Genomic DNA, 24,496 nt, shown 5'->3' with positions numbered 1-24,496 from the left:
GTCTCTGGACAAGAGACCCTAAGTCTAATAAGTGTTACTATAAAAATAAAGCAATAATCTCACTTAGAATTTTTTGAAAAGAAAAGAATTCAAGCAGAAAGAAGAGAGCCCAAATATAACGCAGAGCAGGAAGCTAGTAGAAGAAAATCGGGATGAGCATTAACATTCAGCCCCTTTCTTCTCTCAAGACACTGCTGACATCATGAACTACTCAAGCTTTCCACTGAGGATGAACAGCTCAGGGCCCCACTCCCATTCCAGTTGCCAGCTGTTCACTACAATTATCAGTACGGGAGATAGCAGGTTGGGAAAAGGCTGGCCTTAGTCCAAAATCCTGCCCTTTGTGATATGGATGAGGCAGAACAGTTGTTCCTAAAAAGTCCCAAGTAGCAGAGAATGCCATAGCTGAACACAGGAGACTGTCTTTTGGGCAGAGGACAAGCCTCCTAAGTACACAGTGCAAAGAGCACAACAGAGGTCCTGCCACTACATGCATTTCAGCTGCATAGAAAAGGAAGAACCAAGTGCATATGCAACAGAGAGCAGAAATCTCTGCTGCCCTATGGAGCCTCAGGGAGCCCTGCTCAACACCAGGGACCCCCTTCTGTTCTATCCAGATCTGCCACAGTTCCAACCCCATCAGACTGCCCCATGGAGAGAATTAGCTAGAACTAAATATCACCAAGGAAGATAAAATCCTCTGTACTTAACTGCCCCTTTCATCTGAGGCCCCTGCAATAAACCATAACTTTTCCATGATACTCTTCTGCAACAGTGCTTTAGTGTGGGAAGCTAGCTCCACGTAGAACTTTCAGAGGAGCTAGCACTGCATGTAAAAGCAAGGTTTGCTTTATATACAGGTGCCATAAAAGGTTATCTCTCCCCCATAGGATTTAAGGAACATGAAAGAGGCTCCTACTTGCCCTCAGCCACATATTTCTCTTAAGGATGCCTAAAATTCTTCCATTAGTGATTCATACCATCAGTTCAGAATTGTCCTAAGTGTACTCTTAATAATGCAAACAGAAGGGGAACACATTAGGTCCCTGACACTGTAGTCCAGTAACTGTAGTCCTCTTGACCTTTATTGTTACAGTCACTCTTCCTTTTGAGAAACATAAAAAATAAACAAACTCCCTTCTCAGAAAACGCTCTTAGATGAATACATGGTATAATTTCCATGCAATTTGGAGGGCTCACAGTTCTCATGAAGCCCATACCCTCTTCAGCCTGGGGTTAAGAATCCCCAGTTCAGTGGAAATGAGTTTAACAAATCACCATCACTCCCCTGACAAGACCTCCCGTGACTGTGGGGAAGCCTGGACCTACAGGTAGAAGGCAGCACTGAAGGGAGGCTTTCAGTATTGCAAAGTTTGCCTAGAGTGGACCCTGTCTAGAGTGCAGATTATAATTTATGACTCCTCCTCAGCAAGGAGTGTGCTATCTCAACACTGTCTGCCCTTTGGGAACAGGGCTCCCCTGGCTTCAGAGACACCAGGACATGTTAAGAGATGTCCAACTGAGATCAACTGCCAAACAGGTTCGCACAACCCTTGCTGGCTGATAACATTACCTGAGAGTTGAGGCAGGGAAAAGTTTTTGTTTTTTTTTTTTTTTTTTGTCTATAATGCTTAATTTTTTTTTTAACATTTTTTAATGGAGTTATAGTCATTTTACAATGTTGTGTCAAATTCCAGTGTAGAGCACAATTTTTCAGTTATACATACATATATTCATTGTCACATTTATTTTGCTGTGAGTTACCCTAAGATCTTGTATATAAGGCAGGGAAAAGTTTTAACATCTTCTGAATAAAGGGGACTCACCTCTGAGGTTTTCGAATATCCCAGAGTCCCACTCCTTCCTTTGAATTGGCTGTGGCCAATAACCTGGGTTCCACAGGGTTAAACATGACACTGTGAAAGGCTGATGGATAGTTGGCCAAGCAGAAGGGCTCTGTGAAGAGAGAAATTCTGATCAGTCCTCTACAGGCACCTCTGGACCAGTGGCAGGCAGACAAGCAAGGAATGTGAATGCGAGGAGGAGCACACTCTTTTAACAACCATCCCAGTGGGCTGGAATCCAACAGAGTACATCACCCCAGGAGCTGTGCTTACTCACAAAGTCCCCACAAGTCCTGGTACACACTTTCTGCACACAGAAAGTCTGAAAACAGCAACTTAAACATACATACACAAATTTTAAACTATAATACTCAGAAATACACACAGAATCTATTCAGATCCTGTGACAAAACAGAAATGGTCACGGTAAATGGTAAATTAAGGTTTTTTTTTCTTTTTTTTGCAGTAAGTAAAACTGAATTCCTCATGAGCTGAAAAAAATTCACAACCTATTACTGGTAAAATCATAATACCTTAATTCAAATATATTAGCTTCAGAAATTAAGTTTTAAAATTATACAAAGATTTAATGAAGACAAAACAAAACAATAGTGCAGTTTTTCCTTCTGGTCATATTGCTCCTTAAATTGAAAAGAAAAGGGCTTCAGTCTAGAATTTTAAGATTTCACTTGCAATGTTGAAATACCTAAAAAAAAAAAAAAAGGCATCGAACTTCCCTTGCATCCAGCCAGCTCCTTATCAACTTCACTTAGAACCCTGCAGCCTCTTACACGTGTTAGCTGGCTGCTAGGCGAAGCCATAGGCCTACAGAAGTTGTTTAGAAGCAGTAGACAGAAAGCACTCCCCAGTCTACGATTTCCGTATGTGACACTTCACAGGTCTCTGGGCACAGAGAGCACTCAATCATCTCTGCCAGCAGGCAGTTCAGACAGAGGAGAATTTCCCCTACCAAGCACACAGTGACTCGACCATCACCTCTGCTTTCAGCTACCTTGTCTGTCTGACCCTGAGAACAAGCTTCTCTTATAGCCTGAACCTCAATAATGAGCACAGCACACTATATTAAATGTTCAGAATACAGAATAATAAGACCCAGAGCCTGCCAGACAGACTAGGCAGGCAGAACAGTAACTCTGTGTACACAGGTGTGCACAAGAGTAGGGGTGGAGGCAGCACTAAGGGTCTGCTGGAGGAAAGAGCCTTTGAGGACAGAATGACAGAGAAACCTCTCTACCGAAAATGAGCAGAAGAGATGCATTTCCTGAAAACTCCAGAAACATTCAACATGACAAATTCTTCATTTTACATTTCAGAGACCCACAGAACTGATTTGGAAGAGGAACTCACTCAGACAATCCACTTTAAGTAGAATGTATCTGCTATCATTTTAAGCTCCTGCACACAGTTAAGGTGAGGTTCTGTGGTTCTTTCAGCAAAATAACAAGCCTGAAACTAGGATGCAAGAAAGAGCACAACACCCCCATTCTCTGTAAAAAGCCAGGAATATGTACATGCCAGCACCATGCACAGAGCTGACCCCTGGTGACTACCCTCTACAATTGAGGCACTACATGTCCTGTTCCTTGGGACTACTAAACACCAAGATACTGCGGTGTTTACTACAGGTGCAAAGGTCTGTGGAGATTCACAGGTGATTGGAGAAGGATTGGTAAAGGTGCCTCACTTCTGACTGCTTAGGGGTAGGATGGGGCCTCCACAGACACATATTTATGCCCCCACATGTGAGTTTCCTCTTCCTTTACAGCTCTTCCCTTCAGGCTTCCCAGGCCATAAATTGTATCTGCAATGAACCCAACTTCAAACTCTTCAACACAATCCAAAAGCTTTTTGCACAGTGACCCTACCTCCATGGGGAGACTCCCGGATGTCCCAGATGAGAACCCGGCCATCATCTGAGGAGCTGGCAAAAATGTTGTCATTCACTGGGCTCACCGACAAGCCATACACTGCATCTTCATGAGCAAACACATCCAAGGTCTCACTGCTGAGAGACAGAGAGCAGAGAGAGGCACACAGGCACACACATACACATCACCATGGAGCAGAGTCCCAGCCCTCTAGTTCCTAGAATGGAGTTCTCTTTCATTTCCTCCAGCAGAAAGTCAACCTAGCTAAACCCAAAGGATTATATATTTACTAAAAAAAGTAGGTACTCAACTTCCAGGTTTAAAGAAAAAATATTGTTGAACAGACTTCATAGATTTCATGACAAGTTTGCTTTGCAATAAATAAGCATGAAAGTGACTCAACAGACGAGCTTCATGTTTTCACTTCCTGCAGAATTCATCTGCTTGTGTACAGGCCTGGAGGTGGCGCTAGACTTCTAAGAGCAAGGGAATGCTTTAGAGCAGCCCCGATGCCAGCAGGGGCAGAAGAGGGATTTCCTGGCAATCTGGCATGGTGAAGAAAAGCATGGCTCCAAGGCCAGGCTACCTAAATTCAGGTCCTAACACCACTTGACCTTAAGTTACCTAACAGCTCTACTCCTCGGTTTTCTAATTGAGGTCATAATAGTATCACCTGATAAAATTACTGTGAGGGTTAAATAAATTAATACATACAAAGCACTTAGAGTGGTACCAGGCACATAAAATATTAGCTATCATTATTATTAAGGACTATGTTTACTTCCCTTCCAACCTCTCCCTTTAAATTTTCACCTGAAAACTATAATTTTATAGCAGCTTTCCAAATTTTTTTTTAAATCAAAATTTTATTCCGAAACTATTACGGAAATCTTTTTCAGCAAAGGACAGCTGGTTTCAGGTTATTTTCGTCAAAAAACAAAAACTACTTTGGTCTAAAGAGATATTTGCCTCTCTTCACATGAAAAACAGAGTTAATTACCTTTATACCAACAATCTATTTACCTTTCAACATCGTGGAGGATAACTTGCTCATCATTTCCTGTAAAGGAAAAAGCAGACGTTTGATAATTCCTGTAATTCATTAACTGTGAAACCTGGAGTAACATCTGTAACTTTTCTATGCCTCAGTAAAAACAGAATAATAACTGTATCTATATAGGTATTGTGAAGATAAGAGTGCATTTGTAAAAGCATTCAGAATAGGACTAAGCCCCAACAAATGTTTGCTACTATTCACATCCTCATCATTTTTTATGGCATTAAAATTTAATGACTGTGTGATTCTAAATGATGGGAAAGTGTTTATCCACAAGTTTTTTTCTCTTGCATTTCTCTTTATTCTGTCAAGGAATCTAAAAATACTACATTCATGATATGTGTAGTCCTGCCTTCAAATGGTTAATATAGTCAAAAAAAAAAAAACTCAAAAATGAAGACAGTAAAAAAATTTCCCCTTGTATGCTGAAAGCATAAGCAGTAGAGATGTGGCCCAGGTCATCCTAAAGCCCTGGCTGTAACTCTGCTACAGGTTCATACCAAGTAAATCAAACCCATACTAATGCCTTCCAGGTAAAAGGCACAGTGTCAGGTGCTGGGGACAAGATTCAGCCCAGCCCTTGAGGACTTCTCAGTCCACCTGTATATACAACTAATCATGACAAGAGGGGTTATCTTGTTGCAGTGATATGCTCTACAATGAGGACACAGATACAGGAGCAACTGTGTCCTTTATGAGCAGGATGAAAGTACGTAACAGAATATTTTTAAGGGGAAGGAGACACATAAAGAAACTAAATAACCCAAAACTCTTACCGATGGAAGACGTAGGGGAAGTGGTGGGTACTGGACAATTAATCATGGCCTAGAGAGGAACAGCATGTGCAAAAGGCACAGGGCACTTAAGATGTAAAGTGATTTAGTAACTAGAGTACAAGATGTGGGGGAGGAAGATGAGGCCAGACAGGTAGATTGGATTTAGACTTTATCCCATGCACACTGTAGGGTCAAAGGTTCACATGGTTGAAACTTTCTTTTAAGAGAAAACCTGTATAAGCAATGAATAAGGAGAGTTACATACTGGTAGCAGAAATCACAGGACACTGCAATAGTCCAGGCCAAAGCTAAGGATCTGAATCAGGGCAGTAGGTATAGAAAGAAAACAGAAACTAAAGGATGAGTATGATGCTCTCAAAATAGATCTGACAGTCTAGTTGGTGACTAATAAGATGCGTAAATGAAAGAAAGGCAGGTTTGAGGATGACTTTGAGATTTCTATTAGGCTGAACCATACGAAATTGTCATTTTTGTAAGCTGAAAATGCTTCAATGTCAGCAGTTTCTTAAAAGTTAAACCTAACAGCTTAAATAATTAAGTGAATGGTGATAATAATTGGGAAAGGGAATCCAGGGAACAAGAAGAAGTATTTGTGCAGGGGAGGACTAATAATTTTAGTTTTAGATCTGCTGCATTTAAATTACTTTTGGAACACAAAGGTAGATATTCAGTGAGGAAATCTGCAGCTCAGAAGAGAGGGCAGGGCTAGAAATGCAGTGGTCAGAAAGGAGTGCGACTGACAGATGCCATCAAGAAGCTGGCTTGAGCACAAGCCATTACAGTTGCACCCTAACACAATGTTTTTTCAAACAGGAGCCATCCATGGTCATAACATCAATCTGAGTCACAATTTTTTTAAATCTTTAAAAACAAAATAGAACAGAATAGAAAAAAAACTAGAGTGTACCTCAAATAGTAAGGTTAAGTACAGTTTCTAAAACCTTTCTGTGTACCAGACTGCAATGTGAAAGTTTCTACTGAAAAAGAAACAAGAGCAAAGGAGAGGAAGGAAAGTAGAAGGACAGACAGACATTAGTCTATAAATGTGTCTAAACTGCTGTAATGCAGAGAAGACAAGCTATGGGAAACCACAACTCAATGAGACAAAGGAAAGAAAATTACGGAGTTATTTTAGCACTCCTTTATCTGAAATTCCAGCCACAGTGAATTTCCCAAGGTGGAAATCTCCCTTCTTCTCACCTCCAGAGAATACTTTGGTGTTCCCACTGTTGAAAGCCAGGCAAAAAATATTGGAATGATGCTCTCCTTTCAGCTGTATGGGCTTGACTCTGGAGTGGATGGCTTGTTCCATGTGCCATAGTAGAACCCGGCGATCATCTCCTCCTTGAGAGGGGAGTAAGAATCTAGGGTTAAAACAGTTAACATTTCAAGGCTGACATTTGGTTTTGCCAGCCTTGAATCCCATCATTTTCAAAACTGCACCTCGACAACTCCATGTGATTCTGATGGGGCACACAAACCCAGGACTCTACCCTCTGAACCATCAGTAAACACATGGCCTCTAAACCACTCACTTTTCCTCAGAAATTACATCTTACAACACACAGAAAAGGAAGGGGATAAAAACACTAACATTAAAACCTTCAAAGCCACCCTGAATTTCCAGAGACCCAGTTGCTTAAATATTTCTTTATTTGCTACCTGAAATCTTTCTACTAATGTCCCCCTACTTTTTTTTTTTTTGTCTAACAGAATCTGAGTTGGTTTCTAGTGCTTGCAACCAAAGAACTCTAAAGAAACATGCTAGTATTTCTATCATAATAGCTTTCAAAGCACTCTCCTTGATGTGATCTCACTGACTATGGGACACTATACAAATGAGGAACCTGTATGACTGTCACAACAGCAGTATCAAGACAGAATCCACCTTTCATGAAGCTCAGTCCAGCTCTTTCCTCTGCGTAACTCTCAACTGTCCAAGTTAAATGAGCAATATTATACTGCATGAGCCAGGTCCTATACATGTTCTATATATTCTTTGTATTTGCACATGCATTAAACACATCTGGAAGAATGAACAATGGACTGTAAACAGTAGTTACTACTTCCAGGAAATGGGATTAAAAGAGAGGTACAGGACAGATTAGACGGTTCTTGCCTTTATAGATTTGACACTGCTTGACTCTTTATAACAAGACTATATTATACTACTAACAAAAATTTAACTTACAATAGGCTCAAACATGGGCAGCAAACCGTAGTAAGTTGTATACCTCTGCCTCCACTCCTCTATTAAATACATTAAATAGCCACAAATTATAGCACATCCATACAAGGGCATACCATGTAACCATCAAATTAGTGAATCTGTAAGAACTAACTCAGAAAAGATGTCCAAAGGTCTTTGTTAAGGGAAAAATGAGGTGTAAAACAGAATGCATACCAACATCCATTTGTGTAAAACAAATTTTTAAAAAGCTCCACGATAGCAGGAACTTTGTCACTTTTGTTCACTGCAGAATTTCCAGCACCTAAATGAATACCCCAGAGTAGACACTGAATGAATATATTTATGCTTGTATTTGCATATCTAGATGGCTATAAAAGAAATTATTTTTAATGGACACATCACCTCTAGGCTAGGATTGTTTGGAGAATTTTTATTGTGGTGAAATATATATAATATAAAACTTACCATTTTAACCACTTACAGGTGCACAGATCAGTGGCATCTGCAGTGTTTGTGCAACCATCACCATTATCTATTTCCAGAAATTTTACATCATCCCCAAATGAAACTCTGTACCCAATAAACAATAACTTCCTCCAGTCCTCAGTAATTATCATTCTAGTTTCTGCCTCTATGAATTTGATTACTCTAGGTAGGTATCCTCATATAAGTGGAATTATACAGTATTTGTCCTTTTGTGTCTGGTTTCTTCACTTAGTGTAATGTCCTCAAGGTTCATCCATATTGTAGCATGTATCAGAATTTCATTCCTTTTCAAGGCTGAATAATATTTCACTATGCACACATCAAATTTTTTTATTCATTCATCCATCTATGGACATTTAGGTTATTTCCACCTCTTGGCTATTGTGAATAATGTTTCTAAGAGCACAGATGTACAAATATCTGTTTTCAATTCTTTGGGGTATATACTGTTAGAAAGCTTTTATGTTTTACCTTTTACTTTACCATCCGACATTTTGCTATAAACAAATTTCCTTTTACAGTAAAAAAAAAAACTACAAAAACCAAAAAACAGTAGAAGATATAGTAGCCAAACCATACTTCTCTCTCTCCTAGAAAGAAGTTGTCTTTGCTCCTTGAGTTCCCTTGTTTCTTGAGATCCTTCTTCCTCTCATTATTGTTCAAAATCAAATTCTGCAGCTGTCCTCCTCCACAGTATTTCAGTGGCTACCACAGTGATCCCTTAAGTATGGCCCACCGTGTTCTGTATTTATGATTTGCCTATCTCAACTATGAGTTCTCTGGCTTGAATGGTTATTTAAATTCTGTATCTCTTATAAGTTTAAGGTCATAAAAATAAAGGTGGCTTTTTATTGTTTTATTTTAATGAAGAGTAACATAAAGGGGCTTTCCACCCTATTAATAGATTTAGACAGGGCACCAACACTTTAGTTCTCAATAGTCTCTACTCTTACTGTTTTTCTCCAACACTGAGGCCACAGGTCAGGGATCTAGCAATGCTTTTGCTACTGTGTATTTTATATTAGAGAAATATTTCTCTGTACCCATGACTCTATCAAAAGTGGAAAATTAAAAGATAAAGAGGCCCACATATTTTTTGTATTTACTCATATTTCTAATCTAATCTCCCTGAGCCTGAGGTTCATCAAATACAAAATGAGGATCATAATAGCTCTACTCCATGGGTTTTATAGATTGTAAAGCCAAGTCCAAGAGAGTTAAGTAACTTGCCAAGGTCACAACAGTAGTAAAGTGGTTGAGCTAAGATTCAAAAGCAAGCAGCTAAGACTCCATAGCCCCACTCTTAACCACTCCTCTAGACTGCCTGTCTTACAGAACAAAAAATGAACCATAACTGACAAAGCAAACTCAGTTGATGGACCACTGAAGGGATTCTCTGCCTTGGTAGCATAATCCAAAAACAAGTAGGTAAGAATAAAATAAAGGACCACAGGAATAAAAACAAACCAACTTAACTAAGAGTAAATGGAGGGAGCACGGGCAGGGACCAGGAAAGGACTGCCTGAAATTATAAATATTCTAGCAACGCACAAAACTGATAATGGCTTATTATGAAGAGTATACAAAGAATCCCTATAAATCAGTTTTGAAAACTACTAGGAAAAGAAGCAAATATGAGAACTCACAGAAGTGGAAAACTAAATAGTCAACAGGTATTATAGAGGATCTCAACCTCTGCAGTAATCAATGAAATGTAATTTATAATCTAGATACTTTCTTACAAAATGGCACAAGAAAATGTACTAGAATGTTCACTGCCTCATTTCTTGTTTGTTTTTTAAATTTTTTGGTGGGGGGGAGGAGATAATTAAGTTTTTGTTTATTTTTTTAGTGGAGGTGCTGGTGATTGAACCCAGGACCTCGTGCATGCTAGGCAGGCACTCTACCACTGGGCTATACCCTCCCCCTCCGCCTCATTGTTCATAATAACAAAAAAAAGTAAGTAACGTAAATATCCATCAATATATAAACTGATAAAATTCAATGGAATATAAATACAAATGAAATCTAAACCTAGAGGAACACCATACAGCATTTAATATGGGTTAGCAGTGGGGAAGATATAGCTCAAGCACTAGAGCATGCACAAGGTCCTGGGTTCAATCCCTAGTACCTCCTCTATAAATAAGTAAGTAAGTAAGTAAGTAAACCTAATTACCTCCCCCCTCAAAAAAACCAATAAAATCAGTTAGCGACACATGTACCAAAATGAGTAAAACCTAGTGGTAAGTAATAAAAAGTTTCAGAAGGATATGTATATATAAGCATATATTTTAAAATATGCAAACAATACCATAATATTTATGAATAAACACACATAGTAAAAGCAGACTTCAACTGTATCTGTAAAGTTTTGTTCTTTTAAAAAAACAATAGATTGGAAGAAAATTTAACAAATTGTCAACACTTAGCCAAATACAATTGATCTCTCTCTTCTTTATGTATTTCATGATATTGTTATATCTCTTAGGTGTAATATAGTGGTCATGTTAAAAAAGAAACAAGTCCTTATCAGTTAGGGATGCATTCTGAAGTGGGTCAAATAGTGAATGTCTGGAATTTCCTTTAAAATATTCCAGGGTAAAAAAAGGTGCAGAGATAGGTGATTAATATAATGTTGATAATTACTATGGATGAGTACACTACATTTTTATATATGCTTGCATATTTCCATAAAATAAATATATTTTTAATGTTTATGATAGAAAAAAGAAGACAAGACTCTCCAGGATGTGCTGGGATGCCCATAGTAAAGAAATATAACTGAGGGCACCTCTGCATTTTTTCAGGCAGCACAACCTCTCCAGACTGCAACAGCTTAAAAAAAAAAAGTTCAATAAAAAAGAAAACAGAATATCTAAACCTATGTACTCAGTCATAACCATTCTCAGCCAAAAGATCTTCCTCCATCACCCAGACAGCATTATCTTTAATGTTTATTCTAGACATTTATTGGATGATTTAACTTTGCCAAATAAATACTTTGTAATTTAAAATGCATGGTTATTTGTAGAGCATGCCTTGGGATCATTTAAAATGATGAGTCCTTAGTACCTAAAAATGATGATGACAGCCCAAGTTCACAGGAGATTGGAATCACTGAGGCAGAAATTATTGCTATGGCAGGGCCTGCTTCTTCTACTTTGACCTCAAGGTTAGTGTCAGTAGATGAGAGGTGCACCCCGCCCCTGCCACTTTCTTTAGGTAAGGTATTAAAAGCCCTATGCAAAGACAACACTTTTCAATCATGCGTAGGCAAAACCCACAAAGGGTGCAAACTGAGGCATAATCTGAAATTGTTGGGCTGCTTTTAAGCCAGTAGAGGGAGCAGAACAGCTATGCCCAAATCTCTGACCCCACAAAGCAAAGGAGGGCTGGTGAAGCAAGGATAAATCAGTTTAGAACATGAAAAAAGCTCTACAGTCTGTCTCTGTAAATCACCTGGTCAGTTCAAAAAAGCAGAGATTTACTGTATCTTCCTACAGAGAGACACAACAATCCAAGTGAAGAGTATGATCCTTTAAGGCAGCTCTGTGAGCCTGGAAGTTGGATGCTTGTGGGCCAGCCCCAGCCTCTCAAACACCTCAGGGAAAGCACAGGAACCTCTTAGGAAGGCAAGCCCTTTCTGTTTGGCGCCAGTGTCAGGCAAGGAACAAGTAGAGGCCAAGCCTTCTAAACTTTAGTTTCAACCCATCTGAGAACCCCAAGAGAAACAGCCACTCTGATGCTGGTTATCTTGGGTTGATTTAGTTCTGCACCAAACTGACCAATTCATCCTGAAATGTACTACAATCACATTGTGGCAACAGCTTTGTAGTTACAGAAAGCCTTTATATTTAAATACTGTTCTTTCCTACTGGGTTGTAAGCTATAAGCAGAAAGTATGCAAGAGCTCACATCGTACTGTAACAAAAGTAATTATTTAGTATTCTTCTTATTTTATAGCCCAGAAAACTAAGGCACAAAAGGAAAGAAATTGCTTTAGGTTTCCTCAGAAAGTCAGCCAAGTACAGCACAGAACAGAGAGAGCAGTGAAATTATGGATCAAATGTTCCTGCAGCACAACATTGTTTGAAGAGCAAAAGACATTTAAACGTCTATCAACAGAAGTCTGTTTAAAACTGTTGTTCAGTGAAAATAGCCAAACACAAAAGGACAAAAAGTGTGATTCCACTTACATGAAGTACCTAGAGCAGTCAAATTCATATTGACATGAAGTAGAATGGTGGTGGCCAGGGGCTCAGGGGAGGAGCAATGGGAGCCCTTATTTAATGGGTACAGAGTTTCAGTTTTGCAAGATGAAAATGTTCCAGAGATGGATGGTGGTGATGGTGGCTCAGCAATGTGAAAGTACTTAATGTTACTGAACAGCACACTTAAAAGTGGTTAAAATGGTAAATTTTGTGTTATGTATATCCTACCACAATTTTAAAAATGCAGAAGTTTATTGCTTATATATGTACTATGTATCCTGCAGGCAAAAAAAAAAAAAAAAAAAAGGGTAAGGCAGCTGTTTGTACTGTACTGACATGGAATAATCACTAAGATACAGAAGGTTAATGACTGTGTTAAGTATTCAAAATGTTATTTTCTTTTAAAAATTGACACAATGGGATTAGAGTCAGAGTTTGGGGTTTCATCTTTGACAGGCAGCAATGGTGGTACAGGAAGTGTAAGCTCTGGAATAAGTGTCTGGAACCAAATCCTGGTCTCACCATCCATGTGGCCTTGGGTGTGTTATTCTACTTCTCGAGCTTCATTTCTGTGGCTGTAAAATGAAGAAAATACCAACTATCCCCCAGGGCTGTTGTGTGTCTTGAGTGAGATAATATATTTAATAGCACTTAGCCCAGTATGTCATTTATTAGGTATATACACTCCTCAAAAAATCCTAGTTTCTCTTAAGTATCATTCATGAATTTGTTCTAATCTTTTAACTCGTTTTAGGTGGCCTAAGAGAATGAATAGCATGACATATTTTAACAAAACTAAAGTACACACAAATTTGTATGTGGAAGGGCAGATGCAAAATGGTTAACAGAGGTACCTCTAGGGATAGTAATTTACTTAATGTCTTTAATGTCCATCTATATTGCTGCAGTTTTATTTTTTCAACCTGAAAAAACTAAAGGAAATCATTTAGCCTGCCCTTCTTTCTCAGTCTACTGATTCCTTCTTCTGTATGTGTGTAATCACCGCTCTGCAGCCAAACCTCCTTTTGTGTCACCCATACCTCTCCTGAGCTCTAAGACGAAGCATGGAGATACAGAGGTAGAGCCTGTGTGCCATACAGCCCAGCTGCATCAGTGAATGAGAAATAGGTCTGTTTTGTTTTCCCAAAGTTGAAAATAATTAACATTTGTATAAAAGTTTATTTGCATGTATCTTTGCTTGCAGTGTAAGGATTATATAACCTTTTTTCCAGATGAGGATGAGAGAGACAAAATGACTCACTAATAATCCAAGAAGCTAGGCCTGAAGCCTAAAACCAAGTTGCATCCCTTCCACCAAAGTGCAAGAGGCCAGAACACCACTTACAACTCCAAATGAGGATGTTCCACAGCTTTACACAAGAAAGAGAAGCACCATCCATCTAGAACTTCTCATATTCCCAAACCGAGATTCCATATGTATTAAATTATAGCTATTCATTCAGGCCCTCCCCTACCCCAGGCAACCACCATTCCACCTCTGAAGACACCATTCCTATCTCTATGAATTTGACTACTCTGGGTACATCATGTGAATGGATTCAAGCAATATTTGTCCTTTTATGACTGCCTTATATCATTCAGCATAAAGTCTTTAAGGTCTACCCATGTTGTAGCATGTGCCAGAATTTCATTCCTTTTTAAGGCTGAGCAATATTCTACTGTATGTATATACCACATTTTGTTTATCCACTCATCTGTTGACAGACACTTAGGATACTCCGACTTTTGGCTATTGTGAATAATGCTATTATGAACATGGGTGTACAAATATTTGTTCAAGTCCCTATTTTCAATTCTTTTGGATGTAAATCTAGAAATGAAATTCCTGGATCATACAGTAATTCTTTCTTTGAGGAACCACCATATTGTTTTTCACAGCGGCTGTACCATTTTCCATTCCCACCAGCAATGCCAATTTTCTATATCCCCACCAACATTTGTTATTTTCTGCTTTTGGTTTTTTGATAATAGCTATACTGGGTGTGAAATGTTGGCCATCTCAACCTTTGAATAATAGCCTAAAATGACTCTCAAGTCCTTACTGAATATTTTGGAACACATCATTCTATAAGAAGTCTGTTATTTTTCTTTATGTATTCTTTTATACTTACCTACTCTGAAATTCAGTTATCACTCTGCTCCTCACTCACTCCACCCAGACAAAATAGTTGCCTGCAGTTTATTCCCATCAGTTTGGTATTTCACTACTTGAAGGAACTAATGTCATATATAAATTTGGGATACTTGTATGCATTCTCTTCTCAAATCATTTACAAAAACATTAAGAGCACTAATCTCTACTTACCCAAGGATGCCATTTCTGCAATTAGACCTGTTTTAGAGATGGATGTAGTGTGAAGCAGCACAGCATAGCACTGAAAACCACAGGCTTAGGATACAGGCATCTAGGTTCAATTGTCAATGTTACTACCACTTACTAGCTGTGTACCTTTAGACAGGTTACCTAACCTCTCTTAAATTGTATCCTCTTATCTGAAAAACTGAGAAAATAACTCTACCTATTTTGTGTTAGGATTAATGAATTAGATAAATGTTAGCTAATTATCATGTTCTTTGAACACCAACAACAATAGTTAACATCAGCTAAATTTACTCTAGGTCAGGGACTACCTTAAGGGTTTTACATGTAGTAGCTCTTCTAATCCTCATAACAACCCTATGAAGCAAGCAAGTATTGCTATCCTTATTATCTAGATGAAACTACAGAAAAGCTAAGTAACCTGAAGGTATACAGCTACCAAGAATGGAAACTGGGATCTGAATCCAGGCTATCTGGCTCCAAAGACCGCTCCTTACAATGATACAATCCAGTCTCTCAGGTACAACAGGGGCCAGGCAGCAAAGTAAATGAGTGAAAACTGCCAGATTAAATGGCAGACTAGAAAATATACAACCCTGTTTAAAGGAAGCCACGATTCAGCTCCAGCCAGCTACTGCTAAAGAGGAATACAGGCTTAAGTGTGCCAGATCTTCCAATTTTTCAAGAGAAGACAGCAACCTGATTTTTGCAGGCTGAATGCAGGTCTTGGTGCAGGCTGCATTTAGCCCACAGGTAAGTTAAAGTTGGGTAATTTGCCCAAGGTCACAAAATTGGAGTCCAATGGCACTTCCGAAATCAGGAAGAAAAAAACCAAATGGCAAGTACTGGCAGGTATGGAGAGATAAGGAGAGGTGATGTCATGGATTTTGCACTTCACTACACAAGTATTCAGAGGAGGGATAACATCTACAGGCATCAACTTCTGCTAATACCCTGCCCTTGCCTAGTACCCTTGTCCTAAAAGCTGATTCCACTTATCTGCCTATTTTCTCATTTTTCCACATATCCAATTAGGTATGTAAGGCAGAAACATTATCCCCATTTTAAAGAAATGAAAAGTGAGGCATTGCTTTCTTTGCCTCAATGATAGACGGCTTGTCTCCTAGCTTGAAGCACTTTACATTAAACGGAAAACAGGAATTAAAGTAGTAGCAACACCTAGAGAGACTAGAACCCTGGAAAATAAGTTTCTCTAAAATCAACTAGTAGCAGTAGAGTTTAACAGAGCTAGTATTAAGTTTTAAGCCCGCACACCAATCCCTAGACAATGTCTCTAATTCCTAAGCAGAAACAGAGAAAGGAATCTACAAATACCTTACACCAGAATCACAGAATAGAGTTGGAAGACACCAACAGATCATCTCCAACATCCCCATTTTGCCAATGAAGAAATTACGGCACAAAGAGGTAAATTCACCTACCCAAGTGACAACTACTAGGCAGAGGCAGAGTGGGATTCAAATCCAAGATGTCTGATTCCAAAGCCTCTGCTCTTCCTAAAGTGTGGTAAGCAGAAGCCACTGGATGATTTCAGATGGTAGAGAAGTAATTTTAACAATTATGTATTTTAATGTGTATCAGGAAAAAAAATCCTACCACACAAAAGCCATGATTTCATAGACATTATAGTAATATAAAGTTTACTTTCAAATACTGTTTTAAGAAGTCAATTTAGGAAAAAAATGTTAAATAATAGCACAGGTGATACCCTTTAAATATGACAAAAGTCAAAATATGGGGCTCAAACTTCTGAAATTTAGAGAATAGTTTACCTGGCAATTTACTACATACCTCCTGAAGAGAAGGCCCCTAAATCTGAGGTTGTGATTTGATACATACCCAGACCGAAACAGGGTACCCAGGGATTAACCTTAGAAGGTATTAGGAGAACGTGACCATTTTAACAAAGAAAGTTGCAACCTAATCAGTTGTGCTGTAATCACCCTAAAGGAAGACTACAAAATGGCCAAAACTTGAGATAAAAATATTCAGCTTCACTAATAATCAAGTCCAGATATATGAGAACTTCAGTAATAATAAAAATTTTAAAATAATGCCATTTTCACATACTGACTGAATTGGCAAAGATTAAATGAGGCCCAGCAATAGCCATGATGCAATCTCATAATATACTGGTACAAGTATAAATAGGTTAGTTCAACCATCTTAGTAGATAAATATATATCAAATGAATTTTATAAATAAAAAAATTTTGATCCAGAATCCCATTTCTAAGATTTTATTCTAAGGGGAAAGAAGACAAGTTTTTGCAAAGGTTTAGCTATAAGATTTCTGATAAAAGCAAAAAACAACTAGAATAAGAGGGAATTAGTGGTGAGGGTATAGCTCAGTGGTAGAGTGCGTGCTTAACATGCAAAGTCCTGGGTACAATCCCCAGTAGCTCCATTAAAAATAAATAAATAAACCTAATTATCCACCCCCCAAATAAAAAAAGAGAATAAGAGGGAACTGGTTAAATTCTGATGTAGGCCCTTGACAGGACACAATACTGCTATATTATACTTTAGAACAGTTCTCAAAGTATGTTCCACAAACTTCAGGAGGCCTGCTAAGACAAAACCATTTTCACAATAACACTAAAATGTTATTTGCCTTTTTCATGATGTTGACACTGTACTGATGGTGCAAAAGCAAAGATGGGTAAAACTTCTGGTGCCTTAGGGCTAATCAAGGTAGTGATTGCCCTTAACTGCCACACACTGGTAGTAGAAAATAAATGCCACTTTCACTTAGGAATGTCCCTGATGAAGCAGTAAAAATAATTTTAACAAATTTCAACCAGAGTACACATCTTAATGTTCTGTATGATGAGATGGGAAGTACACATGAAGCACTTCCACTGCACACTGAAAAAAATGTTTTTTTTTTTTAAAAAGCATGTGTGAGATAGTTCCTATTGTGAGCTGAACTGGCTGCATTTTTCATGGAATATCATCTTACTTGAAACAACTGATATACACTGTGGTTATTCAGACTTGGGTATTTGGCAGGTATTTTCTCAAAAATGAACACGAGTCTGTCATTTCAAGGAAAACAACTGGCAGTATCTGTAGTCAATGATAAAATTCAAGCTCTCAAGTAAAAATAAGAATTTTGGAAAATGTACTATTTGCCACAGTGAACCTGACCACTTCCCAATACTTAAAGACTTTTCTGATGAAATGGTGGTGATATTAACAAATATGATTTCTTAAAATACATTACATAATGAAATGGATCAAGATTTGGAAAATCTGCATAACTCAGCCACTATTTTCCAAATGATCAATGCATGACGTTATAAAACAATGCATGGGTTGTGTGCTGCCACATACAGAAATGTTAGTATCTAGGTTAATGCTTGTATGCTAAGAAGTCTTTCAAAGAAAACATACAATAAAGGTTAAGAAATAATGATTTAAAAAAATTAAAACAATGCATGGGGCTCTTCTAATCCTCTCAACAACCCTATGAAGTAGGTATTGTTATCCTTAATATCCAGATGAAACTATAGGAAAGCTAAATAACCCGAAGGTATACAGGTACCAAGAATGGGAGCTGGGAGCTGAATCCAGGCTATCTGGCTCCAAAGACCGCCCCTTAACCATGATACAATCCAGCCTCTCAGGTACAACAGGGCAGGCAGCAAAGCAAATGAGTGAAAACTGCCAAATTAAACGGCAGACTGGAGAATATACAACCCTTTTTAAAGGACAAGCCACTACTCAGCTCCAGCCAGTTACTGCCTTAGAGGAGTGTAGGCTCAAGGTTGCCAGCTCTTTGCATTTTTCAAGAGAAGACAGCAACCTGAGGAGCTAAAGGTGTTAAAGGCAAACTAACAGATTATCATGTAACAGACTATGTAAAGTTCTCTGATATGGTTTCAAATTCTACAATGCAGCTAATCTTTAAGAAACTTCCACTTACTGAGTTTTGATATAGTATCAGAGAAGAATATACACAATTAACTGATACGGTGTTAAAATACTCTTCCCCTTTTAAAATTACGTATCTGTGGAAAGCTGAATTTTCTTCACATACTTCAGCTAAATCATTATTTCACAACAGAGTAAGTGTAAATGCCCTCATGATATTTATTATGACATTAAAGAGATTTGGGAAAATGTAACAATGCTATTCTATTTTTTTACTTCTGTAAAGTATACTTATTTTCATTACAATATTATCGTTAATATAAAATTCTCTATTGCTGATTTTAAATAAATAAATTTTTAAATTTTATCAGTTTTAAATTCTTATACAATAAAAACTGATAAATACGATCCATATAATATGAAATTCTTTGAGGTCTTCAATGATTTTTAAGAATGCAGAGAGGTCCTGACACCAAAGAATTTTAAGAATTTTTGCTTTAGAATAGTAATTCTCAACCAGGGTAATTCCCAATCTGCCACCCCCACCCCCGGTGAACATTCAGTAATATCTGGAGACATTTTTCGTTGTCACAACTGAGAAGATGTTACTGGCATATACTAGTCTTAGGTAAGGGATGCTGCTAAATGTCCTACAATGCACAGGACAGCCCCCCCATAACAAAGAATTATCCAGCCCAAAATGTCAACAGTGTTGAGGCTGAGAAATTCTGCTTCTGAAAATATTCAATGACATTTGAAAAAAATGTTAATATTAAGAAAAAACTAAAATAGCAGAGATGGCCTAATTCCATTTTTAAAATATGTACATATGAATGCAAAAAAGGCTAAAATATGTCCCATGTGCCCAAAATGGTTATCTTAAGTTGGTGGGATACTTCTTTAAGTATCTCTTTATTTTCCAAATTTCCCATAATTAACATGTGACTTTTCCAAAATTTAAGAATGTGGGAAATCTGTCTTATAAATGCCATATTCTGATAACCTGTATGATTCAACAGAATTCTCAACAGTAAAGTATGGAACTAGTGAAATGTCAAAAAACAAAAGCTCCTCAAATAGAGCTAGGGCAACACTAAAAACAGATTCTCAGAGCCTCAACAACAGTAAGGATTTACAGGGAAGTTACTAGGATAGTGGATGATGCAATCATTTTGAAGTACTCCCAGACTACAGACTGTCTTCATGTCTAATCCCACTTCTTCTGCCATAGTGAATTAACCTGGACAATATGCTCTCCCGATTAAAGCACAGATGTTCTTCAGTCATTCTGAGAAGTTTCTAACATTTCAGGTTTTTTTTTTTTTTAATTATGCCTGCTAACTTTTGCAAAATTCCTTGCGTAAGCATCCATTAACAACATAATAAAGCTTTCTTTTCCTGGGCAATTTCTAAAAATTGAACCAATGAGCAGCACCAATGCTTAGTCCTTCCAGGAAAGTACACAATACCCACCCAAGAGTAGGTATAAACAGAGATGTGAACTTTGAGAGTAAATTAAGGGCTGCTTGAAGTTGGATGCCAAATGTGCCAATTTCAGTTGTTTTTTGCTGGTATGTCTAAGGCAAAACATGCTTCAGCCATCTACGGTAGCAAGTGATAAGATATCTGCACTAGGCCATCAAACATGGTTAAGACTATAAAGATCTATAAAGAAGGAAACAACAATCCTCAGAGACTCCAATTAGTCTCTTGGCCTTAAGGAGTAACACAAAAGATACAACCGGAAATTTAAATACAAGACTTGAATGGAAATTCAGAATGAAGAAAGTTGTGTAACAAGATTTTGACAGGCATCTGGATTTGCAAAAAATTCCTCCTCCTGAGTAATAATCTTGGAAGACTTTTTAAAGTAAGGAAGTAGAGGCAGGCTAAGAATTAAAACTGGAGAGACAGTCAGAGTGACAGTCTGCCTCCACCCTGGAAAATCTCTACTACTCATCTGTGAAATAATGAGACATCACTAACTTAATCAAAACAACCATGTTCAGAGACAATAAAACAGCTCCTGGTGGAGTAAGTCGCTTTGTTTGACTAAGTCCTTCATAAATGCAAAACCTCATGACTCCCTTCTGAGTACCAGATCAGAAGATGCAGGATTTTAACTCTGCTTGTACTACTTACTATCACAATAGTAGTTGTGAGCTACTGGGCTAATCACCTTACCTTTTTGTTTCTTTATATCCATATATGTAAAATTAAAGGCTTCAATTAGATGATCATTAGTCCTTTCCAGCAATAAAATTGTATGATTCCAGAGACAGAACATCATTAGTCTAAGATCACAAGAAGGGTAAAATCAGAACTCTAATCCAGATCTCTTAAACTTCTTTAATGATGACGTTCCATAACATGAAAGACATTCGAGAGCCAATTGCCCATATATACCTTAAAAACTACAATTCCTGAAAACCCTTCTCAGGGCCAACCTATACACTATAGAGGGCCAACTTTTATATCAAATGTATCTGGTGCTAGACTTATACTCCACAAAACTAAGCATTTAGCATAGTTTTAGTATCAATCTCGTATCACTTTTGGTTAAAAATACCTCAGGAAAAAAAATCCAACTCAGTGGAGAAACATTCCTCAAAACATCTTTTCTCAAAATCAACTCTGCAAGAAACAATCCACAGGAAGACTTTAAAAAGAAAGAAAAAAAATGTACACGTCAACAGTTGAACAAGAACTATAAGAAAAGATATATAGAAAGGGGTAACTTATTAGCCTCTAGATCTAGGCTTTTCTTAATGGTTTTAGCCTTTTTTTTTTCCTTCTTCTTTTCTAAGTAAGAGGACAAGGAGGGGACAAATGACTAATCAACCACTAGGCCTCTCAGATTCAATTCAGTACCTTGAAAGTGGCAGCTGAAAGACCTGACAAGGGGAAAACGGAGGCCTGGAGGCTTTCCCAGCAAGAGGCATTCGATGGTGAATGGGAGGAGTTAAGAGACTAGGGCTTTGGTTTTACCTGAGTACCAGACAGCTCAGATGATTATGAATAGGTGGCCATATGACTTATCATCCAAACTAGGACCTTTTTAAGAATGAAAGCACTAATAATTGTACCAGGACAATGGGGAACAGTCCTAGGTAAACCAGGACATACGGTTACCTTAGTTATAAAGGACCCCAGCAAAGGAAGGGGACCCTGTAGAGCTACCTGATCAACCACATAAGGTAGTCTTACCTTACCTTGTCAACAGAAGGAGTCCCGGCAGAGGCAACAGGGAAGATGGGAATCAGCCTTTCTGCCAACATCATCTCTGCTGCTTGGATCTATTACAAACTTGTCAGTTACCTCAAATGCCATTTCCTCACTGATTCCTACATGCCCCAGCCCTCTGGAAAATAACTCCTGTTTTAGGATTTGCTCTAACTGGAAAATAGTACTCAAAGCACACAGACCTGATCTCCAATGTATATCAGCTCTGTATCCTGAGAGGTATAGAATCTCGGGTATCCACCTCTGCAAAGTGCGGAGTGAGCAAGGCGGCAAGGAAAGTGTGAACGTGAAAGCATGTCAGCTAAACTATGCTTGGCATGAAAAGAGCAAACAACTAAAGTGACGAACTACTGCTGTCAAGTCTTTCCCTAAATCCCTGACCTAGGAAACTCAATGTGAAGAGCAACTGGGAATCCAAGACCAGAACCTGAAGAGCAACTCTCCTTGTTCATCCCATCAGTGAGTAACCTTGGAAATGAAAGCAGAGTGAAGTTGCAGGTGACAGAAGTAAACTTAGCTTGCAAGAACACTGTGCTTCAAGTTAGTGTTAAAAGTACTTCCAAGTGAGTAACAGAGTGCTCTGTGGGCAGATCTCCCACATTACATTGTTTGAATCTTCTTCCGAAAACCACTTTATTCTGAAGTACATTATTTATCTGAGCTCCAGGCACAGATATTTTCTCCTCATGTATAATTATGAGGAAAGATACCGACTTCTGTTGGCTGAAATTCAGTCAAACATGCTCAATCAGTATGCTTTCAGTAGAAATCAAACTCAAATCACAGGCTCAGCACTTGTTTGTACTTTCAATTGGGCTAATAAAGAAGAGGAAGCAACTTGGTAACCAGAGTATGTATACCCACTCCTAATTAGGCGAGTTTAACCCAGTGTGAAGTTTATGTAAGCAGGCATGGAACACGCAGTGTAAGAAAGAAGGAAACTTCAGCTGACTGCCAAGACCAAAATCCAGGTGAAGTGATCTGCAGCTGTGAACAGAACTGTGCTCAGTGGCCCCAAGCCCATTGATCCATCCCCTCAACCCCAGCCCCAACTCCTTCCTCTATTTCCATAAATAGGGGAAAAAAGCAATTAGCAAATCACAGGAGATGAGAATGTAGGGAAAAGGTCAGATCCTTTTAAAATGTATGTAACATTCTAAAAATTTCAGAGCAGTTAGCAACATGTCTCAGAGCAACATGTCTCAGAGCTCATGCAGACCCAGGCTGGAAATTCAGCTCCACCACAAACCACAGGTTTCATAAAAGTTCCTTAACTTCTCAAGCCTCAGTTTTCCTCATATGTACAATAAGGACAACAGTACTATCCCCAACTTAGGAAAGATTCTTTAAGGCATTAGTTGTGATCGTGTGTGTAAATGTGCCTGACACATATGAAACACCCTCAAATAATATTTGATGAATAACATGCTCAAATATTAGCTATTTTTATTGTTAAATATTTATTTTTATAAACAGCAAGGTCTCCAGTGTCAGGTGAGGCATTCCTACTTAATTTGGTAGCCACTGGGGAAAACTGTAGATTTCTGAGGGATCAGTAGGGGATGTGAGATAATGAGTTAAGTTTTAGGAAGCTTATACTATGTTGGCAGTGGTGACTAATAAGTATTCAAGCTGAAGAGAATAAACTTGGGAAGCAGCTATTGGAACCAAATTTTCTGCAAAGACTAAGGTAACAGATAAGGTAATAAAAATCTTTTTCATGCCTAAAATTCTATTTCACTTCCTTTTAAACAGAAACAATGAATTCCACTATTTTTCCACTAATGCCCTACCTGTTCTCATTACAGAACCCTCAGCAATCATTTTTCAATGTCCTTTCTTGATTCTTTATGACAATTAAATATAAAACCTACAAATCCCTTTGTCTTTCTAGATCACAGGTAACACTAGCTATTTTTAAGTGGCAAATAAAACATATTAAAGTGCTTAGCAGAGGGCCTGGCATACATTACTTGCTAAATAAATGCTTTAAAAAATTCTTAAAATTATTATTGAGATTCAAGAGGCTCACATCGTGTGTTCTTATTAAACATTTTTAATGAAAAAATAAACATAAGATACGTGTGTGGAGCAAGCTACATACAGCAAAACACAGAAATACAATTTATCATCTAAGAGGAGGAACTAGAGTTGGACACGTGCTCAGAAATTGCTAACATTCAGCTTTCAGTTCTTTAGAACAGCTCCAGAAAAGGTGGCCTTCTCTTTAAAAAGAAAAAGGACATACAAAAAGGCAACTTAAAAGCCACACTTGCCTAGGAGCAATGAGCCCTACTTGTAGTCCTCACCGCCAAAGACTAACTGGACAGTTCTGGACAAGTTACCTTTCTACTTCTCCACAGTATGAAGATCTTTCCATCTCTCTGATTTGACAAGAAAGAAAAAAAGAAATTTTTAAAAAGATTACCTAATGCAGTATTTCCCAAGCTTCAGTCAATTGTGATTACCTTTTGATTATTGCCATATCCATAACACATTAACCATTATTTTACTTTAAACTGACTCTTTAAAATTTAA

At 38.1% G+C, this 24,496-nt stretch overlaps 1 protein-coding gene across 3 annotated transcripts in view; it reads right to left on the bottom strand.

Moving 5' to 3' along the window:
• The window catches only part of DCAF5 (DDB1 and CUL4 associated factor 5), a 92,206-nt gene that overhangs the window by 60,268 nt on the left and 7,442 nt on the right, over positions 1–24,496 (bottom strand). For 2 of the 3 annotated variants that reach the window (XM_010962308.3, XM_045522147.2), the window contains exons 2-5: positions 6,788–6,931; positions 4,757–4,793; positions 3,731–3,870; positions 1,827–1,956 (exon numbers count right to left, since the gene is read on the bottom strand). In XM_010962308.3, the coding sequence (XP_010960610.2) occupies positions 1,827–1,956; positions 3,731–3,870; positions 4,757–4,793; positions 6,788–6,931 (451 nt within the window). The remainder of the gene's footprint in view (positions 1–1,826; positions 1,957–3,730; positions 3,871–4,756; positions 4,794–6,787; positions 6,932–24,496) is intronic. The other variant, XM_045522146.2, reaches the window with a different exon arrangement.

Source organism: Camelus bactrianus, chromosome 6 (assembly GCF_048773025.1).
Source record: "Camelus bactrianus isolate YW-2024 breed Bactrian camel chromosome 6, ASM4877302v1, whole genome shotgun sequence".
Lineage (NCBI taxonomy): Eukaryota > Metazoa > Chordata > Mammalia > Artiodactyla > Camelidae > Camelus > Camelus bactrianus.
Note: the sequence above shows the minus strand (reverse complement) of the source record. Positions and strands in the feature narration are given on the sequence as shown.